We start from the raw sequence: 19,738 nt of genomic DNA on the forward strand, positions 1-19,738 counted from the left end.
GGGATAATCCCTACTCACTTACACTTGGTGGATAACTGAACACTGCTCCATGTTGCTTTTTCCTCTTTAGAGAGGCCAGCAGCACACCTTGTGTGTATTTACATTACTATTTGTTTGACATTCGATTAGATTCAGATGACTGCCTATACCATTGAATCTATGCTATAAATAATTAAGGCAGTTCAAAAGAAGAACTCAACTACTGTTGTTAAAGATAACATTGATATTATGTTGTTTGCTAACTAAAGAATGTAAAAAAAATTGAAATGTTATACCTTAAAATCAGTTTGTTGAAAAAAAAAATCTAGTTTTGTGCCAATATATATAAAAAATTTGTCCAACTTTATTTCTGGGCTGTTGGTCCTTTTAAAGCCTTTGACAACCTCTACAACAGGCCTTTGATAGCGTCCACACACAGAGTGAGCCTCTAATCAAATCCTGCTGAAATTCTCCAAAGTTGAAGCGCTGTGTGTGGGCGAAATGGAAGTGAAGCTGGTGGGCAATATCTCGCTTCACAAAACGAACTCCTACCTGAATCCACTGCAGCTCTGTCACTCTCCCAGCCATTCACACGGAACGCGAAACTCCTGAACAACAGGCGGGCAAATGAGTCAGGTGGTTCTCAGAAACGCACAAACAAACCAAAACATCCATGCAATAAAGTACGGTCCACATTTATTATCATTATGAGTTGGATGTGAGTAGGGCACAAAGATTTTTTTTAGCTATATTCCTATAGGACAGTAGATGAGCAGATGTTGCGGTAATCACTTTATCACCGGCGTCTAAACTGAGAGTTAAACTCTGGGTATAATCTACTTATGAAAAGTCTGTTTTCTCTAAGCAGTTCTGATTGTTACCATAACAACGGCATGTAGCAAGAGAAGATCTAACCTCGTTATGGGACCCCTCCTCCGCAAGCCTTACCCTTAGGCCGTCTGATCAAGAGCAGCAGCAGAGCCCAGGCAAAGATTCTCTCTTCTCTGAAAAGTCCAAGTGCAAGAACATATTTTATTCTCACTGTGTGCCTCATTTGTGAGTTTGATTAAACATATCAGTTCCAAAACGTTAGGATGAAAACACTGGAAAAAATGAAGAAAATTGAATTGGACAAGTACTGATTTTCAGTCAGAAGGCTGCTAGAGAAGAAAATATAAATTTCTATGTCTAGAAACCAAAATCCAAAAGGTCTACCCTAGTAAAAACACTGAAAACAGCAGGAAATAAGATCAGTGTAGTATTCATTAACTTTAGTGAATCATTTAGGCCTAAGCTGCAATGCAGAGAAGTTCAGACATTCATTAAACCACGAGAAGACATACAGTATGCAAGAGGGTTAGTGGTTGTGAAACCTGCTGACAGTTCTGAAAGTCAGTAGGCAGGTCAACATTCACTGGCATCAAAAATTTTGAGAACTTTAAAAAAATGCAGCTTTATAGAAAATCTATAAAAATTGTTTGTTTTTTGCAGGAATTTAATCTGAGTGGATAAAAATGATGCAAGGTTTCATCAGCAGGTGGCAGTGTAGCTTGTGTCACGCACAGCTGAAGAAAAGCAGATCAAATTTAAATTGAAGGAAAAAGAAAAGGAAAAAGTTAGCAAGCACAACTCTTTCAATTAAAGCTAAACTAGCTTAAGCAAGTCTCTGTCAAAGTTCTTCTAAAATTTTATTTTAATGACTTTGTTTCTCACCGCATCTTGAGGAAATTCTTAAAACTTACTGCTATAGTAAATCTCGATAGTCTAGTTTTAAGAAAGAGGGCAAAGTTTTAACAAATCCAGAATTGTGTTTTAAAGAATCTGTGATCAGAGTAAAATATTCTAAAATATGTCAGACCAGTTGATATATTTTTGCCCTTATGTCTGATCTATTGTAAAGTGCTCCTAACACCAAAACATCATTTAAATTTTTCCATTTCACGAACAACTTCCTTTCAAGCTTAAAACACACATCTTCATATTAAAATTATAGCAAAAGTCCTACACCGCTGAATTATGACACCTCTCCATTGCATGTCTTCTTCAGAGGTTTTTGTGTCGTTTCCTTCAATAGTTCTTAGTGCAGCGCCACCACAGGTGAGAGGAGGAACAGGCTTTTTTGCACTGTACACCAGCTGAAAATGTAACAAATGTTTAAAATTTTGTCCCCAATCAATCCCAGTGCCATATAATGCACTGAAAATAGCTTTCAAACGTTACAAAAGCTCTTAGATCCCCCCGTGCTCCAAAACTCAAACCAGACGAGTTTAAATAAATTTTTTTGTTAAAATACAATCTAGTTTTATTGACAATTTATTGCCCCATGAAACACAAAACACAAAAAGAAATGCAAGCTTTAGGAAGAGCAGTACAGCAGGACTGAAGACTAAACTAAATTCACAGTACTTAATAGAATACGGCACATGAAGATGAATAATAACAACCACTTGTCTTTTCTGGTGAGTTGGACAAAATGTTTAAATATTATTCATAAGTAAAAAAGAAAGAACATCGTAAAACAAATATAGCATACAGTACAGAGTAGCCAAAATGGCTTCTTACCAGTTTGCATTTCAGCTTGTAACAAATAGCGTGATTGATTGTCAAGCTCAGTTTTTCTAAACAGCAATCATACGATAACGTACAGTAAGATTCATATTTATCATGTTGGCATGATGTGTATGTAGATGTATACAAACTTATTGTACATAGTTACAGTATTTTTTTTTTCTAAAGCTTAATTTGTTTTGAGGTCAGCTCATTTTTTCTATGGATTGTTGTTTTAAATTAATCTTCAAAAAAGAAAAAGAAAAGAAGCATGTAATATGTTCATGAACCCAACAGATGTTCAGTAGATTATACAGAGCAAACTTGTGTCTGATCTCAGTTGCTATTGCTTTTTAAATTGGGTTGCACGCTATTTAGAGCCACAGGTCCCTGCGCTAACAGAAGAAACTCTTAAGAGGGGGGGGAAAATGGGAAGAGGTCGTGGGAGGGGGGTAGTGTCAGGGCCAAGGACACGACGAGACCGAACATCATTAACAGCACTCACAGCGCCGCAGGAGGAACAGAGGAATTGCATAGTGTAGCAGCATCGTCTTTCACATGTTTTCCTATGGAGTGTGTTGTTACCCTGTTTGAAGGTTCCTGAAGCCCTTGGTGCCCCCCCACCATCCTCCATGTTGCTCTTGCAGCTCATTACAACGGGGGCTACGAGATGAAAGGTCTATTTTTACAAATGAGGGGGTGAGAAACTGAAACTTAGCGACTGTAAGTTCCCTGAAAAGATTCGGCCAAGAACGTGTTTAGCATCCTTCAATACAACGCAATCTGAACAAAAATAATCATTGATATCATTGCTAATTCTTCTTTTTTTTTTTTAAAGTAATACAAAGCAAATATGCTATCGACTACATCATAAGACTCGATGACGTTTGTGCGATGTTTGGAAAAAAAAACAAAACAGAATGCTGTGTCATGTGGCAGCCCAGGGCAGCAGGAATGAGATTATAACGATGACGAGGGAGAGCGAGACGGGCAGCAGGAGCAGCAGCTTGACGGGGAGAGGCAGGGACGAGGGCCACAGGGAGGTCAGCTTGGAGCCTCGGGACCCATCCGAAGGACTCTTCTGCTTCTCCACGTTGGGCCCAGTGATGATGAGCGGCCTCACCTGCGAAACGCTCTCCTGAGGGATGAAAACAAGGCAAAGGATGGGGATTGTTCTATTGCGTCTGGATGCACTTGCAGTTCCTCCTTCAGTTAAAACCAGAGAAAAGTCTAAGGATTTTTTCAGGTTTTTTTGTTGTTTTTAGAGACTAAGAAATGTAAGCATCAAAACAAGTTTGAAAAAGGTGAAGAGGAAGAGCATTCCTTATAAAATGGTCGATAAAAGCAGCAAAATTAATAATCATTTTAAGGATTTTGCTGTAGAACACAAAAACAACTCAGACTGTAAGTTTCATAGTAGAAGTCAGATGTAATGGGCATTTGTTGGTTCTGTTTGAGTTTTATTTAATTATAGCCTATGAAAAAATTAATGTAGGACTAATCAATTAATAATTTGATAACAAAAGGTGTTTAATAGATTTTTATATATATNATATATATTTTTTATTTTTTTTTTTTTTTTACAGAATTTGAACCAGGTGAAGCTAAAACTAAACTATTTGAGGAGTTCTGAATGAAACAAAATTATAAACAGATATTTTTTAGCTTAAATGCAACATGTATATATTTTTGTAGTTTTACCTCTCGTGGTCTTTTTTTGAGTCTGTATACTGCAGTCAATCAATTTCTAAATTAGTTGATAATTATTTCAATAATCTATCAGTGACAATTAATACAGTTAATCGTTTCAGCCCTACTTGCGACCACGCTATTGGTTTTGCTTTAAACATTGGGAAGTAAATTGAAATAGAATATTACATCAATTTCACTTTTCATGAATGGAAGCTGCTGCAAAGTCAAGTTGAGTAAACTGAAGCCATGTCACATTTTCTCTCACACAGGGCAGAGAATTTATATAATAATAGCAAATATGTTGACTTTAATTTAGATGTTAGTATGTGGATTTAATTAAAAGCAAACAGCAACCTTGTTACTATTTTAATTAATATTATATAGTACATATTTTATGGCTTTGAATTTAAGTGCTTTTGTCCTTTTTCCAAAACAAATTTGTCGTTCAGTACCTGGCATTTATTCTGTCTAATTATGGCTTTTTGACTGTGGAATAACAGCTTATGAGGTGAAACAAAAATCTCCTGTCAAATCCCATCTGCGCTGACCAGACTGTAATAACAGGGTTAAACAAGAGAAAGTCTAAATGGACTCTTTTACTGTCCAAATGTCCGACTCATTTTGCCCTGTGACCAAAAAAATAAATAAATGAATAAAGCACCAGATAAAATATGTAAATGAAATTTTGGGAAGTGGGCGAGAGTGAGAGCTAAGACAAGAGATAAGACAGATGCAAGGCAGGTTACAAATGCTTGGAGATTACATAATCAATATGGCACTTCATCATAAATACCTACATAAATACTTTTAAAAAATGTAATATAAAATATGATAAACAAACAAGCTCAGTTCACAATGTTTAGCTGGTAAACTATGAAAATGGTGAAATTCATCTTAATGTGGCTAAAGCTGGACTAGAACCAGTTCTTGTTTAGGATGAACTGGCACAAAGTTTGACTGTCCACTTGGGGAAACTCTTTTATGCCCTACTATCACAAATGTAAACATGGAGTTTTGCTAAACTTAACTGGGTCTTTAACTAGAACTGTTTGCTTTGATCAGATCAAATATTCAATTTTGCTGTGGCAAATACTCCAGGTTAATCTGCCAACAATCAAAAGATGAACGATACAAAAGCACAATGCGCACTCTGTTAAATCAGATGGGAGTTCTGATATGCTGTGGGCTAATTATTCATCAACTCTCAAATAACAGGACATTAAAACAAAAACTGGCAAATTCTGCCTGTAGACTGAAAACGAGCCATCATTCGGTCTCTTAGAAGGACAATTGCCACAAACATGAGGCCAAATCAATACAGAAATGGTTCATCGAACACAAAATCAACTTTTTTCCAAGACTATTTTATCAGTTCTGGAAAAGAGCAGACGGAAATCACAAGTGGGCTACAGCAAGGTTCAATCTTAGGACTCTTCCTATTTAATACCTACATGCTCCTCCCACTAGCTCAGGTTAAAACAGGAAACAAGATTAGCTGCCATAACTATGCAGATGATGCACAGCTCTACATTACAACATCACCAGGTGACTCTGAACCCATTCAAGCACTAAACCGATTCTTAGAACAGATCAATGTGTGGATGTTCTGTAACTTTCTCCATCTCATTAGAAACAAAACTGAAGTTATTATTGTTGGGTCTCAAGAGGAAAGATGTAGAATCAATGCACAGCTTCAGTTATTACAACTAGAAACTAGTAATCAGGCTCAAAATGTGTGTGTGGTGATGAACTCTCACTTGAACCTTCAGAGCCATATATAGACAGTTACAAAGTCGGTCTTCTATCATCTGAAGAGCATTTCCAAGCTTAAAGGACTCATGTTGCAGCAAAACTCATCGATGCTTTTCTTTACATCAAAGTGTAAAAAACTTTGAACTTGAGGAGAAGAGAGAGGACTCAGGTTCCAGACAATCCTGAGTTAAAGTATAGTAAACTATCCCCCCCCCCCCCACCTACAGGGTATTTTATTTTAAATGAAACCAATCAGCTTGATGATTGTCCCTCTACCTCCAGGATGGTCCTGCTGTGTGCTCTGTCAGGACTGAGCCGCAGGTTCCAGCGATGGCTTTTGTGGCTCCGCCCTCCGTCGTCCTCACTCTCCGTGGTGTCCTGCCGCGCCACGCGAGGACGTTTGCGCCTGCGCGAGCTGATTCGCTGGAGAGAGCTGTGCTCCTGGATTCTGAACCAATCAGACTTAAGGTCAAAACATTATAAGGAAAAAAAAAAAGTACAAGCCAAGCAAAACGTGGCGAAGAGGTCCCCCAGTAAAACCAACCTGCAGTCTGTGTCCTCTATGTCAGCATCTGCATCGCTTTCTCCCTGAGGGTCGGATAACACGCACTCCTCCTGCGTCGCAGAGGAACATTAAAATACATTACGTTCAAAATATGACTCGTTGTTCAATACAAAAAAAAAAAAAAGATGGTGAATCACGGCCATTAGTTGTCACAAACAACCTGCGGTGGTGGCATGTGTCTAACCGCATGTGCTCATGTGTGACTTTTCATTATGTCACGGTTGTTAATATGCATGAGCCAGCTGATGCCTCCTTCGATAGCATGACCAATGAGCTCACCACTTATATAAATGCCATCCTATTTATATCCCAGCGGTATTGATCTCCTCTGGAACAGTTGAATGAACACCTCAAAATGTTGAATGACGTCTGCATAGAGTTGTTGTATGAAAGGGAATTTTCTTTAAACCATTGACCATTAAATCATTGAACATCTGGGGCCAGTTAAACCAAAACTGATCAAGTAGTCAGAGGTGGTCTGAACTAACTTTGGAAGGTTTATTTCTCACTAAACTATGGTTCACTTAAGAATTGCTATTGTATAATTGATACTACTATTTAGCCAAACTTTTTAGATTTCTGTTTGGGAAAAAAAAAAGCACAGAAAAAAGATATTGTCAAAAAATGTATTGTCAAAATGTGAAAAATTTCAAGTATTCTGAATACTTTTCCAAGACAATGTAGATCTGACATGTTGGAACCTTCTAGAACTTTGCACAGTATAATAGAGAGAGCTCAGTGTATAGGGTGCTTTAGCTAACTGATGACACACACACACACAAGCACATGCTATATATTACCTCTGTGCCATATCCCTCAGAGTACCTGGTTAACATGACTCTGTTTTTTCCACAGTGTTCACACAGCAGAGTGCCCTGACAACAGAAAAGCAAGAAGACAGCCGAGAGTGACTGATCCTGAAAACACTTTGAGGAAAAAAACACACACACAACATGACAGCTGTCAGCTCTGAGCTGCTCCTGTAAAACGTACAGTAGAAAAACAGAAGCAGCAACAGAGACACAGAAGAGATTGGCGGGAGGCCAGAGGCGCGTATTTACATGTAGAGAGATGCTCTGAGCGACACGGTGCGGCGGAACGCAGCGTTTTTCGCCGCGCGCCACAGACACTTAAGTGGGAAGCCTGAGCACTCACCAGCGTAGGCGCGTGTGCTTCTGAATAAAGTGTACAGGGACCGGCCTCGCATAGGCACACTATATCTACCTCTTCACAACTCGCCCCCATCTGAGACAGAGACAAAGACAGAGAGGATGAACTGGTGACTCTTTGATGCCTCTTACCCCCTTTTACTGCCTGCCAGTGGCAGATTAAGCAAAAGCTGCATGAAGGAAGTTCTAAGATGTTGTTTCCCAAACTTTCTTTTTTTTTTTTTTGTAAATTATGCATCTCCTAATGGCTCTGTGATGTAACCTTTTCCACCTACTTGTATTTTCAAGAGCTGAAAACCGAGCGCTGATTAGACTGCCTCTGCCAGACGTTGGAAATCATGAATGCTTAAAAACCCGGGTAATTAAGCCAAGGAAGTAATTAACATCACATCCACTTATCATAAAAGACACTTCTTTGTAGATTACATAATAAAGTAGTTTTTTTGTTGTTGTTTTTTCTGAGGGGATTGAATATTGACCTCACAAATTATTACAATTTTAATCAAGCGTATTAGTTTGTAACTGCAGTGTTCAATGATGCAGGCATTTCAACAATATTAAGGAAATTGTTTTGGTAGTAAACACTGCATAAACATTTGATTTGGAAAATTTAGCTTAAAGTTTTTAATTAATCACTATTTTTGTCCATCAACACTGAGCAGAGAACATGAAAGGTGATATGTTTATATGGGTTGTATTTAGGGGTGCACTGATAGACCGACTGCCCCGATTTCCTTATTTTTGGGTGATTTGATATCAGCTGATACTTACATGTAAATATGATTTTATCCACTAAGCTTATCTACTTCAGCAGAGCTCTGAAAATCAGCTATTACACTGTTGAATGGCACACCTAAGCTGTTTTTTTTTAGCAGAAAGGTTAACTTAGGTTAAAAAGTTAAGCTTTGTAACTTTGCAGGAGCTAACATGCTAGCATTCTTATTAGCCCAAATGTTAAAAGTTACATCAGTGGAGTTCAGGGCTTTAATGACAAACCGCTTAAGCTACATAGTTAAGAAAGTTTGTTTCCACAATCGGTTTGAATTTTTAAAAAAATGTAACAGCATATTTTAGCTACTTACGGCCAAGCACCAATATATTTGAAAGCCATAAAACCTATCAATATTAAAATGGGTTTCTTTCTTTCTTTATTTGCATTGGGACAAGTTTTAAGTGCTACATCTGTAAAGGAAATCGAATGGGTTACTATGGAAGCAAAATGGTGACGAAGATGGATTTTTTTGTTGCTGACTGAAAACAGTATATCAACTGGAAAGATGTAATTGCCCCAAAATTATGAAACAATTGAAAATCTGAGGGTTCAGTTCATGTTAGAGATAATACAGAACCCTGAAGTAGGGAGTCAACAGTCTGACCAAAGCGTCAACCAAAGTCGTTGTTTGTGAGCATAAAGTTTACGGAGTAAAAACTGACTCTTTAACAACAATTTGTACTTTTTATGCGTTTTCTCTTAGTACAAATTTAACAACTACTGTCCACATTTATGTTAAGTCAAAAACCTCTTTCAAAATTATTATTCTGGATGTTTAGTTGCAATAACTAGCTTTTTTTCCCTCTCAGTTTGACTGTAGATGCTGTTTGATTAGGTGTTTATATTTTACTTTCGTGACACAGATGGTGTCCTCAGAATTTACTTTTTGGTAGCTCTTCTAAATATGTACTTGTTATTTGAAGAAAAGTGAGTCTTCCACAACTTTAAAAGTTGGGTTAATTTAGGAGACAGCTGTTGGGAGGATGTTGCTGGAGCACACCTGTCAAAAAAATAGCGCTTGTCAGAACTGGAGTTGTTTTGAAATTACAATTTTCTTACAAATGATCATTTGCTGCTATGGTGGCATACAGACAGACTAGGTTTGTGGGTTTTAAATTACTGCAGGGGGTGACGGTTTACTATGTCTCCTAAGTACTGCTCACAGACAGTCCTTCCTTGTCCTGACTAAATAAGTTCAAATACAAAGTTTCACTTTATGAACTCATATTTGAGCTGGGAACTTTGCCAACACAATTGTTGGTTTATATGAATATTTTACTATAAATTAATGCCCGAGTGTGGCATTCCAAATGGAATGTCATCACTTAAGCATGGTTAAACATGATGTAAAATCAACTTTAAGCGTAAATAGTTTTAAAAAATTTAGCAAAATGAAATGCATGCAATTTGTTACCTCAATTTTATAAATTCAATTTTAAGTTGGTTTAGGTGGTATGAAAGCTTGTTAGGTGTCTCTGCTGGCTCTATGACTTCTTTTCTATGTAATGCAACGTCAAAATCCAGGTAATCCAAAAACAGGTTCTGCGCAATAAATAAATAAAAAAAAGATTTAGAGCCTTACCTCACAGTCATTATCGGATGTCTCTCCAGAGGTAAACAGGCTGTGGGTGTCAGACTCCCTCCGCAGCATGACCTCTGACTGGGATCAAACACTCACGTGGACCTAGAGGGGGGAAACTATTTTAATTGACTTGACTTTGATCTGAAAATTATTTATGCTAACACTCTTTTCACTTAGAGGTTTCATTATTTTTCTGAGTGCTCTATTTGTTTTTTTTTTTTTTTTAGAATGATTCACTGATGGATTGCAAAAAAACAGCATTGCAGTGGTGTAGAAGTGATGCTGTCTTTACGCAAACAGCGGGGTTTGTCATCACATCACATCACAGCACCTCTCTAACATCTGCTCAGCACTGTCCGCACTCCCATTACGTAATAACCACAGAGCATTAATGTTATAGGAAGCCTGAGAACTTTTCACATAAAGTAAAAACGCGGACAACATAACAAGGGCGTTCTATTAATTAAAATCGAAACATTCAGATATATATTTACTGAATAAGTACTCAATATTTCCGGTATTTCCCAACTATAAGATATAACAAAATAAGAGCGGAGTAACCCATCTTACCCGAAAAGCATCGCAGGACACAGAATAAACCCATAAAAGGTCGGCAGAGTGTTTTGATTAGAGAACGAGCCGGCGCACGCGGCAGTGCGTGTCATTGTGGCGCGGAGAAGCCATGAGCTCGCGCTGTTCGCTTATGTTTGACATTGTGGCAAATCCTCTGCGTGATGTCAGCGCGAGCGATGACAGGCAGCTACAGTCAGGGAAGGCGCGCGCTCACTCACACAGTACACCAAAGCACCGCGGGAGCGCGAGCCTGAGATTGGTGCGACTTCCGTTTTAACGTGGCTTTCAAAATAAGTTGAACTAGGTGAAATTAGAACGACCTGAAAACAATGACACGTGTACGTTTCTTCCTTTTTACAGCTTATTGCTATATCATAGTATATAATATGTAATAAATAAACACGTGTCTCTTCAAACTTATCTTCATCAAATCTCCCTATTTATATCTTGACATGTTGAGTTTAGTAGATTAGAGGAATTCTGAGATTAATGGCTCTATATTCATTTGTCTTTATTTCTGTATGGAGTAAATAAATCGTTTAAGAAACATGTTTTATTAATATTAAACCCATATTTTGAAGTATTTTTATTGTGAAATGATTATTTGACTTCTTGAAGTTTTTGCTGGTAACTTGAGATCTGTGAGATATTGTCCTTTATTATTCCAAATTATGAAGATATGTTTTTTAAGAAAAAGAAGTGCTTCATGGGGCACCATGTTTGTTTCTTCTTTTACAGCAATCTTTTAATAAATACTCAGCATAAAAATGTGCAATAAAATGCAATTTGAACACGTACGGCACACATGCCAGATACTGAGATTACAGCAATTTTTGATCAACTTGTAATTGGTGCCATCTTGTAGATGTTATTTTATCAGGTCGGTGAAAAAACACAATGATATGTAAAAAGGACAGTTCATGTATTTTATGCCCACATGTTGTCACATAGCATAGTTTGCTAACAATATATTTTGTAATACCAAAATAGATTGCTATACTTTTTGAAGGATCAGAAAAAAAATCACTGTGGATAAAAAACAAAGATGACCAATTATAGGAAAAGAAGGCTAAAATACTGTTTGAAACAATTGTTTTAAAATTTATTGAAGACCTGCTTGAAGTGCTCTGTTGAAAATTGATGCCACTGTTTTACTCCCCTCACTGTGGATTTAATGTGTTTCTCTGAAACATGCGGCAGGTAACTTTGATTAAAATGTGATTTAATCAAAGGAACAATGTATGTTTAGTGCATGCAAGAAGGAAATTGCTAAAGAAATTGTTTAACTTGTGTTGTGAGACCAGGCAGAATAAATGTTTAATCACTGGGTTTATGAGTTTGCAGAGTGTTTTACATTATTGTGTATTGAGCATTATGTGACTTTATGGGTGTGTTTAGAAAACTGGTAAAAGACTGAGTGATGCTTGAATTGAGAGCAATATACAGAGTGCGCATAGATCTAATGGACTAAAGGTTTTTCCATTTCACATTCCATCCTGCTCACTGTGACGATGATAGAAATAAACCTCTGTGTGTGAAAAGATTCATCTTTCAAATAGTCTTGGTTTAAGCTAAATAGTTGCTGGAAAAAAAAACTTTGTGTTTTGATGCAAAAAACTTGAAATGTTGCATTCCCTCTACCTTTGCTTTGGAAAACATCTTAAAAGTTGTTCTGTGAACCCTTAAATCATCTTTTCCAAAGAAAGGCGCATACCTACTGGACATGGAATTGCAGGTCACTGCTGCCACATCTCATTGTTGCATTGAATAGGCGCTCCGAGGCAATGTGGTACACTGGTATGTTATTGTCTTTGAGGAAAATGAGACGTTTACTTGAAGTAAAACGGTGCACGGTTGAAGTGTTGAGTCGTGCGAGCACGTCTCGACGGTTACTGTGGAGACACGTAAAGTTTTCAAGACGACAATAATGGCATCGTGATAAAAAAAATTAAAAAATGAGACCATGCTTGAGTTTTAAAAAACTACATTTAAACGTGTTGAAAGAGCGTCCCATTTCAAGCTGACCTTTCTAATGATGAATTCAAAGTTCAGTTTTTTGACCGTGACATCTTAAAAACCCTCAAACGTGCAGCAATTACGTGTGATTTTTGTCTTGATCTTTATCTTGGCGCTTAGAGTCGACATACAGTCGGTTCAGTAGCCATGTAGGGACCCGCAATACAGAGGAAGAGGGGGAGGAAAAAAAGGGTTGCAAGCATTTATTCAAACAGCCACTACCGCACAGTGACACACCGAGACACAGAACATCCTCGCATCCCGAAAATTGCTTTTTCCCACAGAAAACGTGTCCCTTTCTGTAAGGACGCCGCATCGTCCCCACAACTCTGCAGCTGCACTTATCGGGTCTGGTAGCTGGAGCCTCGGCAAAACAAGTCTGCTGTTTATTTGTGAGCAAAAGCCGTCTTTGGGAGGCTGAAGAAGTGAAACTTTAGACACTCCCAAGACAAGCAGCGAATATGTATATTTGGGAGCAGACTTTAAAATGCCGTGCTGATAAATAAATACCTAAAAGATATTAAGTCTTGCAAATGGAGCTCATTTTGACTGAATTCTCCCATGAGTCCTGCTGCCGCCAGCAGACAGCAGGGCTACTGAGTGAGATAAAGTGTAATTAGGGGAGACCTAATGGCCGAGGGAGGGATCCTCATTAAAGTTGCATGTGGACCATGCAAAAGACCCTTGGGGACAAACCAAATACTGTTTTAGAGACTGTTCCAGTATCTGGCAGTAGTCCTTAAATCTTTTCACATTTTGCTTCACAAACTTTAAGTATTTTATTGATATTTGATGCGATAGACAAACACTGAGAAGTTCCTTTGTTTCTACAAATAGAATCAGAAAAGTGCGGCATCTATTTGAATTCAGTCGCCTTGTGCAAATACTTTCCCAAGTCTTTAAAATGCAGGAAGGGAAATCCAATGTAAAACCTAAGCCAAATACGTGACTCACAAACATCGGTTCTGTACTGGATTGGTTGAGGCCGGGGTCAACAACGTTCGTCAACGTCGGCATTGGGAGCATCTTCTGCAGTGAGACTCCATCTGATAGGCAAAACGTACTATTGATCTGAGTTTATGAAATGTAAAATGTAATACTCATAATATTATGCACATTGACTATGCATTGGAAGTCCTGTACTTCAATCTTTCTCACCCATAACTAGCTTCTGTGTTTTGCATGGTCTCATCTGACTAGAACTTGTTTGCACTGTCCTTTACCTGGCTTTGTTTCAAAACAAGTAACTAGTACTGATGTGACAATAGCATTGCACTGCTTTCAAGAGAATATTTCCTGCATATTTGGAGCAATCCTGCTCATAAAAAGTTCGCCACCCTACTTAAAAAAACTTATGTAAGAACAATATGTCTTCATAAAACTGACAGAGGAAATTGCTTGAAAATAAGATGAGCTCTTCTGTGTGTGTGTTAACTAAAGAGGACGGAAGTAACAGATCGAAAGGAGAAGATAAAGAGGCTTGTATATACACCATGATACCAACACAAACAGGAGATTCGGCCTCGATAAGGAAATGAAGGAAAAGGGCGCAGCTCAAATAAACCATAACCGATGCACCAGTGCATCCCTCGCCCTCCTCGCTCTCCAACCGAAACTCTCGCCAGCCGTTGCTTCTGGACACACATGGGGAGATGAAAGTCAGAGGGCAGCTGCGGAGGCATTTCTGAAAGAGCAGCAGGGAAAGGCATTCCGTGAACTTTCTCATCAGAGTTGGGATCAGGACTTAAACACAGCCCATCAAGGCTCACAAGAATTCTCTGAGGTTGCAGAGCTCAGCTGCAAAAGAACAACAGCGGACGTTTAGATCAGACGCTTCAAATCTGAGGGAACAAACACGACACCCGAGGCAATTACAGGTTACGGTGGAGTGAGGATTGGCCAGAGGTGGCTCAGAAATTGGGATTCTGGGCGTGGGAGCTTTGCGCTCCTGTGGTGGACAAGTGAGGCAGAGCATCCACAGATGTTCAGATGCAGATTTAGTGTCTGTGAGGTGGAGGCTGACTGCGCAGTGAGAAGAGAAAGTACAGGAAAAGCAAGGAGTTCTGTTTATATGAGGAATGACGGAAACGGAAGACAAGGTCTGGTAGATCCTCAACGAGACTTTCGTTCATTTTCAGGATGAAGAAGAGGTATGCCTTTTGGAGTCAGCTGAGGAAAAAATAACTTTTTTTTAACACATTCATTTCTTAATGAGACCAATGAAGGAATCGGATCAAATCAAGGACCTGACCTGGGATTTTGACCAATCCTGGGACTCGATCATTAAACCGGCCACGTGCCTTTGCCTCAACACCTTGGATTTCTCTGACCTCTTCGATGAAGACGACAGTGAAGAGGACGAGCAGCTCCTTACATCACCACCAAGTCAACACCTGTCCGTGGCACCTCCTCCGCCACCTCTTCCACCGCCTCTTCCTCCACCTCCCACTTTACCTTCACCATCTAAAGGTGCAGGGATTAAGAGCCACACCTTGAAGCTTCACTGGAGGGAACTCCAGAACCTGACCCCGCTTCCCAGGATGACGCGCTTTGGGAAGCAGACTATATGGGCCGGGCTGGAGCCAGTGCAGTTGGACACGAACCGTCTGGAGTATTTGTTTGAGTCCAAGGCCACCAGCACCAGTTTTAAGGTGGTTTCTGGGTGGCAGGTGAGAATGATAAAAAAAAATCCTTGAAACCAGGACTATTGTAAAGACTTCTGTCCATTTCTAAGTGTTTTATGAAAAGACAAAATGGCAAAGTGTTACTGTCAGTCAAACATAGTGATCTGCTTATGTCAGTCCCAACAGCTGATTTAGTAAGTCTCTATGTGTGTTGAGGGTTGGATGTAGCAATAGCCGAGTTTCCATTATAAATGTGCACAAAAACTTGTGGACATTCCACTAATGTCAAAAACCCACAACTTCATCTTTCCATTATAGCTGCAGTATGCAACATTTACAAAAATGTGTTTCTTCCATATTTGTTAAAAATGTCACCATGTTGTGACAGTTTTATATGAGGCAGACGATCTGCGAAAAGAATGAATGACTTGTGATTTCTGAAGTCAGTTGATCAATAAAAATGGTTTGTAGTCATTGGCAGCTATAAACTAGGTAAGTTTAACGAAAATCCAGTCAAAAATCAAAAAGCAATCATGACAAAAATCTTTTAACCATTCTGTTAAATTCAGTGTAACTGGGTCTTTCAGCCTGCATTCAATTTGTGGTAGGCATATACGTGAATTATTTTAATATCAATGCAGCAAAATTGCAATGTTTGAAGGTTCATCACCAGGTACATTTATATCTCCTTTATAATGACGAGGCACTAATTATGAGATAGTCATGTCACACTTACTAGAGTCAAGTTGTTGTTTTTTTTTAAAATAGTGGCAGAAATTGGCATCCATACCCTTTGAAGGATTTATATTATTTATAAAATGATGCAAACATCCAAATATATATCTAACTATAAATTATAAGGCAACAAAATCTATGTGTCACAATCAAAAGGCAGTCAAAAAAAAACATATTGCATCATAACAGTGTGCTGCCTGTTTCTCTTCAACAGAAGCAGTCGTCTATTTCAGTGCTGGGCATGAAGCGCAGTAACATCATAACCATCGCCCTGAGCAGCCTGCCTCCACCTCGCCTCCTCCCTCCTGCTATCTACAGCATGGACAGCAGCGTGCTGGACAGAGAGGACATTCAGGTACACCGACTCTCTGTATCTGACCTTTAAACTTTTGTTCTGACAGGGCGTTTACGTTGCTATCTCCAGCACGAGTTTGAACTGTTTTCACATTTCCTCTATAACAGCGACTTGAAGCTCTGATCCCAACAGAGGAAGAGCTTTGTCTGATCAACGAAGCCAAGGCCCAGAACCCCCACGCTCCCCTGGCCCAGGCTGAACTGTGTCTGCTCACCCTGGGGGAAATACCTCACCTGAGAACAAGGCTTCAGCTCTGGACCTTCGCTTTGGACTATGACTCCTTAGAGAAGGTAGGCAGAAACAACGACACCTGTCATGACTGTCACCTTGACTGACCTCAGAATGGCTCATCTACAGTACCATTAAAAACCACATGTCCATATTAAGTTATTTTCATATTTCAACCACAAAATTTTATGTTTTACATATGAACCAGAAAAAAAAAAACACACACACACACAACTTACAAAAGAAGTGTCATACTCAATTTAAAACCCAGGAAAAGCGCTACAACTATAACTCTAAACCACTAAGTTACTAATTCACTTGCCTGTTAGCAAGCTGCTAATTGCAACTAACAATATACTCCAGCAATATGTTCTGGTCATATGGTTTCCTCTGACCGGAACATCTTGTCACACCACGTGTCGTCGTTGGGAAAACAACAACGACCAGCCAACCAGCGCTGACCGAAATTCTTGCCACATTTTTCAGTTGTGAAACTTTTTCAAAACTGATACACTGGGTTGTGTAAGTCTATATAAAATCCTTGGCTGCAACAACTAAAGAGTGTGAGTACTTCTGCAAGGCACAGTTTGCTTTTCAGTTCCCACAATGCCCTCTATATATGTGTCCATCCATTATATAGGAAATCGCTGAGCCTCTGTTCCACCTAAAGCTGGCCATGGAACAGCTGGCCGCCAGCCAGACCTTCAGGTGCATCCTAGCGACCGTGTTAGCCATCGGTAACTTTCTCAACGGCTGTAAGGTGAGGGAGTGCAATTGTTAGTTTCATTTTTCATTTCTACTTAATTTCATTCGTGCTTGACAACAGATTTTCATCTCCCCAAGGCCCGTGGCTTTGAGCTGAGCTACCTTGGAAAGCTGTCCCAGGTGAGGGACACGCACACGCGCCAGCCGCTGCTGCACCACGTCTGCGTGCTCCTGCTGCAGCTCTACCCACAATCCTCTGACCTCTACTCTGACATCACCGCCGTCACTAAAGCCGGCAAGGTGCGCACTGTGAGAAGTGACTACAAAAAAACAAAAGGTAGACAAAGTCACATTTGGTGTTCAAAGGTGTCCCTCATCTCCGCAGTGTGACTACTCTCTAGTCCAGTCCAACTTTGCGCAGCTAGAGGCCATGTGCAAAGCATCCTGGGAGCAGTTGAAGGTTCTGGAAAAGGCTGAGGAAAAGAGGAAAGGAGGAAAAGGAGATAAGCAGAAAGGGAAAGACGTGGAGATGTTTGCTCCAGAGGGTTCGCTCCGTCACAAACTGCCCAAGATCCTGAAGGAGTGCGAGGAGCGGCTGAAGGTCCTGAGAGCCGTCCACCGTCGGGTTATCAACAGGCACGCTTGCACACGTTCACCACACACCGAACTTCGAACGGCTTCGCCCGTGATTTAGAACTTATCGTTTTTCCTGCTGATTGTCTTTCCTTCCTCAAGGTTCCACTCGTTCGTCATGTTCCTGGGTTACTCCCGAGCCATGGTGCGAGACACCAGAGCGGAGGACTTCTGCAGGACCATCAGCAACTTCTCACTGGAGTACAGGTCCATGAGGCAGGCCGTCCTCCTGCAGAGGGAGCGGGAGAGGGAGCGGCAGAAGATCGGAGGTGAAAACCCGGGTCCCACCACGCCTGTGGGAAGGAGGAAAGGTCAGCTAACTCCAGCGTCACAGGTTGGTGTTTCAAACACTCCCAAACCAAACCATTCAACATATTTACCTAGTAAAGGGACAATTTGGCAGAAAGGTTAAAAAAAACACAACATGGGAAATTAACTCAGAGCCATGAGAAATGAGTATAATCTTTGAACAGCACATCTCTTCCAGAAGATCTGAATAAACTACTTTTGATCTGTCGTGCAGGAAAGTGATGAACAAAACCGCCTGGAGGAAGTGCTGAGAACGCCGGAGTCCATTCCGAGGAGGGATGGGACTTTACCACGAAGCCGCCAACGGATAGCTGACATTAAAGGTATTTCACACATTTTTTATTTTTTTACTCTTACTTTGATCAGTTGTTCTGCTTAATTTAAAGTGAGTTTACTATATGATTTGTTGACTTGAGTGCTCATTTGTTTCTATTTCAGATTCGTTTTCAAGAAAACTGAAGGCATGACCTTGCTGATGTTCCCTTTTAGACACTGGAGAAAGTTATTTATGATGTTGCCGTTACACTGAAATGTTGATCTCATATATTCCCATATTTTACAGCCGGTGCATTTTGCGGCAGAGCTTTTGTCGAATACATGGGAAACTTTGAGTTGAGGATGAATTTTGTAATTTGCATGAGTCAAACTATTGCTCTTGTTGTTTTTATGAACAGCTAAATTGAAGTTAGATTGAAAAAAAAAATTATCCTTATGAAAAAACTGATGCTAATAGTTTTGATTTCAATCCGGTTTTGACTATCAAGCTAAAGCAACAGCTAAAACCAGATGTTTACATAGCCACATATTTTTCTCGCTGTCTGGCACTTAATGCAATAAACGTTTTCTGTTTTCAGTTAAAAATATCACAACCATTGTGTAACAGTAAAAAATGTGCATTTGCATAATATTTTAATTAGCATTATGTGGTCATGAATTACTGTTGTTTGTAAAAAAAAAAATACATAAAAATATATTTTTTAAAATGAGCATTTTAAAGTGTGTCTGTTTAGAGAAAGAAAATAAAATGATCTACAAAAGGAGCAATACTTGTGTTGAATCTGAGCTCTAAAGCATACATAAAACTTAAAAATGTAAATGTTTAGTTGTATTCTAAATAATAACAAGCTAATATTTAAATTTCACAGTATTTAGCAACTGCAGTCGCCTGTAAAGGTTTATTTAAACCCCAATCAATGTTATGGTAGAAACAGGCAACTTTTATCTGCAAATGTCTTGAGTAGCTAGCAGTCTTCAAAAAATGCAAAAATCACACATTCAAATTTTGTAACCATGGCCAAGTTTAATATTGTTATTTTGTGGAAACAAAAATTATTAGTCCGTTTTTAAGAATCTAAAAATTGAGATGAATAATTGCAAAATGAAAGCTACACTCTTTCTAAGTCAAACTGACAAAATTGACAGTCTTTGGCCTTCATATTGAGTTTTAGTCTTAAATATTCCTGACGTTAATAGTCTTTTGTTTAGGTTTTTAGCTTGAACTT

The 19,738-nt window shown here is 39.2% G+C and overlaps 2 protein-coding genes across 3 annotated transcripts; one reads left to right on the forward strand and one right to left on the reverse strand.

Annotated features, from left to right (window-relative positions):
* Window positions 1–2,245: 2,245 nt before the first annotated feature.
* Window positions 2,246–10,814, reverse strand: LOC103480304 (uncharacterized). 2 transcript variants are annotated; one of them, XM_008435187.2, is made up of 7 exons: window positions 10,629–10,814; window positions 10,059–10,160; window positions 7,691–7,780; window positions 7,336–7,410; window positions 6,515–6,585; window positions 6,247–6,418; window positions 2,246–3,664 (listed from the first exon to the last, which is right to left on the reverse strand). In XM_008435187.2, exons 2-7 carry the CDS (start codon window positions 10,125–10,127, stop codon window positions 3,455–3,457), a joined length of 687 nt encoding a protein of 228 aa, XP_008433409.1. In that variant the 5' UTR covers window positions 10,128–10,160; window positions 10,629–10,814; the 3' UTR covers window positions 2,246–3,454. The 2 variants fall into 2 exon arrangements, with proteins under 2 accessions (XP_008433409.1, XP_008433411.1); XM_008435189.2 differs by lacking the exon at window positions 7,691–7,780 and having other exon boundaries at window positions 10,629–10,813.
* Window positions 10,815–10,974: 160 nt separating this feature from the next.
* On the forward strand, window positions 10,975–19,173 carry LOC103480303 (FH1/FH2 domain-containing protein 1). Its single transcript, XM_008435185.2, has 9 exons — window positions 10,975–15,316; window positions 16,221–16,361; window positions 16,469–16,651; window positions 17,230–17,349; window positions 17,433–17,594; window positions 17,680–17,930; window positions 18,030–18,261; window positions 18,451–18,559; window positions 18,675–19,173. The coding sequence occupies exons 1-9, from the start codon at window positions 14,858–14,860 to the stop codon at window positions 18,701–18,703; spliced, it is 1,686 nt and encodes a 561-aa protein (XP_008433407.1). The 5' UTR covers window positions 10,975–14,857; the 3' UTR covers window positions 18,704–19,173.
* The last annotated feature ends 565 nt before the right edge of the window (window positions 19,174–19,738 follow it).

This window comes from Poecilia reticulata, linkage group LG18 (assembly GCF_000633615.1).
Source record: "Poecilia reticulata strain Guanapo linkage group LG18, Guppy_female_1.0+MT, whole genome shotgun sequence".
Lineage (NCBI taxonomy): Eukaryota > Metazoa > Chordata > Actinopteri > Cyprinodontiformes > Poeciliidae > Poecilia > Poecilia reticulata.

Excerpts from the sequence above, each read along its gene's own strand:
- LOC103480303 (XM_008435185.2), top strand. The coding sequence starts at position 14,858 with ATGAGACCAATGAAGGAATCGGATCAAATCAAGGACCTGACCTGGGAT. Across the intron at positions 17,350-17,432 it reads ACTTTCTCAACGGCTGTAAG|GCCCGTGGCTTTGAGCTGAG; the intron begins GTGAGGGAGTGC and ends CATCTCCCCAAG. Across the intron at positions 17,931-18,029 it reads CACCGTCGGGTTATCAACAG|GTTCCACTCGTTCGTCATGT; the intron begins GCACGCTTGCAC and ends TCCTTCCTCAAG.
- LOC103480304 (XM_008435187.2), bottom strand. The coding sequence starts at position 10,127 with ATGCTGCGGAGGGAGTCTGACACCCACAGCCTGTTTACCTCTGGAGAG. Across the intron at positions 6,419-6,514 it reads ATAGAGGACACAGACTGCAG|AATCCAGGAGCACAGCTCTC; the intron begins GTTGGTTTTACT and ends TGATTGGTTCAG. Across the intron at positions 3,665-6,246 it reads ACAGCAGGACCATCCTGGAG|GAGAGCGTTTCGCAGGTGAG; the intron begins GTAGAGGGACAA and ends TTCATCCCTCAG.